The sequence below is a fragment of the Priapulus caudatus genome, unplaced genomic scaffold (assembly GCF_000485595.1).
Source record: "Priapulus caudatus unplaced genomic scaffold, Priapulus_caudatus-5.0.1 Scaffold137, whole genome shotgun sequence".
NCBI lineage: Eukaryota > Metazoa > Priapulida > Priapulimorpha > Priapulimorphida > Priapulidae > Priapulus > Priapulus caudatus.
Window position 1 is genome coordinate 440,944 of NW_014577198.1, and position 3,149 is coordinate 444,092.

Consider the following 3,149-nt stretch of genomic DNA (forward strand, 5'->3'; position numbering starts at 1 on the left):
ACACACACACACACACACACACACACACACACACACATACACACACACACACACACACACACACACACCCACACACACACACAAACACATTAGCGCACCTGCCACGCATTCTACAATCGCAGTGCGTCTTTGTTTAGTGTAATATCCAATTACATAGGATAATGCGATGCAACCTTCGCGTCTAAATCTGACCGTGTCAAAGTCTTTCATTCGTGTCCTAGGTCAAGTCGTGTACATGGACATTGCACATACACTCATAATTGTGTAGGTTATAATATAGGTAGCGTGGAAATCTTCTGAAGCAGATTGACATATTGTTGAACTTACACCTGCTGTATAGAAAAGTGCAGTTTGGCACATACACTTGTAATGATGTGGGGAGAGGCAAGTCAGGGTGCAGTTTTACAGGTGGATATTAGGTATCATGTTTTTATAGACCTCTCTACGGGTTTGCTTGCTAGTGCCAGCGGACAAGATATTCTATGTACTGCGCTCAAACAATCAATCTATGCCTTTTAGTGACTGCAGTCTAGTTCTATAGGTTAAGAGTTGGTGTGTGTAGGGGTGGGTGGGTGGTGTGTGTGCGCGCGTGTATGTTCTATAGGTTAAGAGTATATGTGTAGTGCGTTTATGTGTGTTACGTGTGTGTGTGTGTGCGTGCGTGCGTGCGTGTGTGTGCGTGCGTGCGTGCGCGCGCGTGTGTGTGTGTGTGTGTACATGTGTGCGTGCGCGTGTGTACGTGTGCATGCGCGCGTGTGTGTTTTTATTTGGGTAATATACGTACTGCGGCGTACGCCCAGCCTGAGTTGCATGCTCCCTGGTTTTGCACGGGCTGCAAACACGCCGTCTGAACGCCATTCCTGTCCACTCCGGTGAAGCTGTTGTCTCTCCAGTCAAACGCCGTAAACGACGTCGGATAGAGAATACTGAGCACTGCAAACATACACGCCATGTCAGCATATACATATGCACCTATACGGACGTATGTATGCGGATGTGTACGTATGTAAATGAACTTGTCCCATTGAATGATCCATAAAACGACCCAACGTAGAGATGGGCCAAAACCAAGCATCGAGGTGAGCACAGAGAGCGTTATCAGGCGATAATTTTAGTGCTACAGACGGCAATTTCTAGCCTCTGGTGAGGTCTGAATTCGGGAAACAATTAGTAAAATGGAGGTGTGAAATATTCAAACTGACTGCTTCCTGTTTTTTCACTGGCTTACTGGTATATATATTTTTGGACGAGAAGGGTTATAATCGTGATGTTCTCCTATGATGATCCGTCAGTAAATAGTCCCCGGTGTGTAGACAACCCGTGGCTATGAAGAGTCTCTCGGTACTACAGTACCGCAGATCCGCTTGCTTTAACGCACGGCTCGAGTCGGTGACGTTAATGACGTTGACGATACTTACGGTTAGTCGGCGTCTGTCGCTTCGTTCTCGTTTGTCGTCTGCTGTGCCGATCGCCGCCCGTCGGCTGGGGACGTCCTTTCGCTCTCCGTTCGGACGCGATCTTGAGACCGCCTTGCGTGGCTATGAACTCCTCGGCCGTCTTGAAGCGTAAGAGAGAAATCATCGGTTGACCATCATTAGTGATACGTGATTAGTTTTACGTCATTAGTGATACGTCATTAGTGATACGTCATTAGTGATACGTCATTGGCCATGTAGTGATACGTCATTAGTGACGAGTCATCAATCATACGTCACTAGTTGAACGTCATAAGTGACGCACAATCTGTGATGCGACATCACTGATACGTCAGTGGTTAAACGTCATGAGTGACGCACAATTAGTAACACGTTATTATTAATACACGAATAATGATGCGAAATTAGTTACACGACATTATTGATATACCACCAACATACGACATTATTGATATACCACCAACATACGACATTATTGATATACCACCAACATACGACATTATTGCTATACCACCAACAATACGCCATTATTTATACCACCAACATAAGACATTATTGATATACCACCAACATAAGACATTACTGATATACCACCAACATACGAGATTATTGATATACTACAAACATACGACATTATTAATATACCACCAACATAAAACATTACTGATATGCCGTCAGCTACAGGTCATTACTGATCCGCAATTATTGATGTGCAATTAGAGATACACCATTATTGATACGTCATTGGTTATAGTACATTACTGATACACCATTATTGATACACTATATCACTGACTCACCATGTATTGATACGCTATGAGTGATACACCATTATTGATACACCATTACCGACACACCATATATTGATACGCTATTAGTGATACACTATTGTTATTACGTCATTGGTAACTGACACACAATATATTGATACGCTATAAGTGATATACCATTGTTAATACGTCATTGGTTGGGCATTGGATCCCAGATAATTCATGTTTATACGATGATGCGACTGATGTACCTCAGATGATTACAGACATAACGATATTTCATCATCGATAGGTCTTAGTAATAAACCGTGGAAAACACATGTTCTGCAGCCGTTGTTAAGCATAATCACTATTTGAGAGCTCCACAAACAAGGTCAATATTGTCCATGAAAGCATTGTTAGAACGTTGTGCCTGGCCTACTGATTTTCAAACCAGCCTTGAACTTCCAACGTCTCTATTTTGCTAGCTGCACTGGAATTCCGCGAATTCGCAGTAGACCTTCGACGGACTGCCAGACCGCCACCTAGCGGCGAGTACGATCAGACAATTGCAATGCTACTTACCAGGTCGGCAAACTTGTTGACCTCCATCGTGTAGTTTGATTCTCCGAGTTCGAACTTGACGTTGTGCTCTATCATCTTATTCCGGTTGGAATCGAACGTCGCTTGTTTTTTCGGATTCCGGTGCATTTCGGCTCTGTTACAGCCTACACTGGCAGCAAGTCAAACCGCATTTAAAAATCCGCTCAAGTATAGGAAGAGAGCAGGTAGCTAATATAATATCAAGAGTCTATTAATTGATAGACTCCTGATAATATCGCGTGTAAGAGATCGTGATATTGGGAAATACGATAGGAGAGAGAGGAGAATAGAATGCGCATGGGAGATAACAGAGAGGATAGAGATAAAGAGTAAGATGGGGAGGAGAGAAAGAAAGATAAAT

The 3,149-nt window shown here is 43.3% G+C and overlaps 1 protein-coding gene across 1 annotated transcript in view; it reads right to left on the reverse strand.

Moving 5' to 3' along the window:
* Window positions 1–3,149, reverse strand: part of LOC106806033 (crustapain-like) — a gene marked incomplete in the record, with an annotated part of 9,508 nt that overhangs the window by 4,469 nt on the left and 1,890 nt on the right. The window contains 3 exon segments of the mRNA XM_014807875.1: window positions 785–933; window positions 1,419–1,557; window positions 2,771–2,913. Of these exon segments, the coding sequence (XP_014663361.1) occupies window positions 785–933; window positions 1,419–1,557; window positions 2,771–2,913 (431 nt within the window).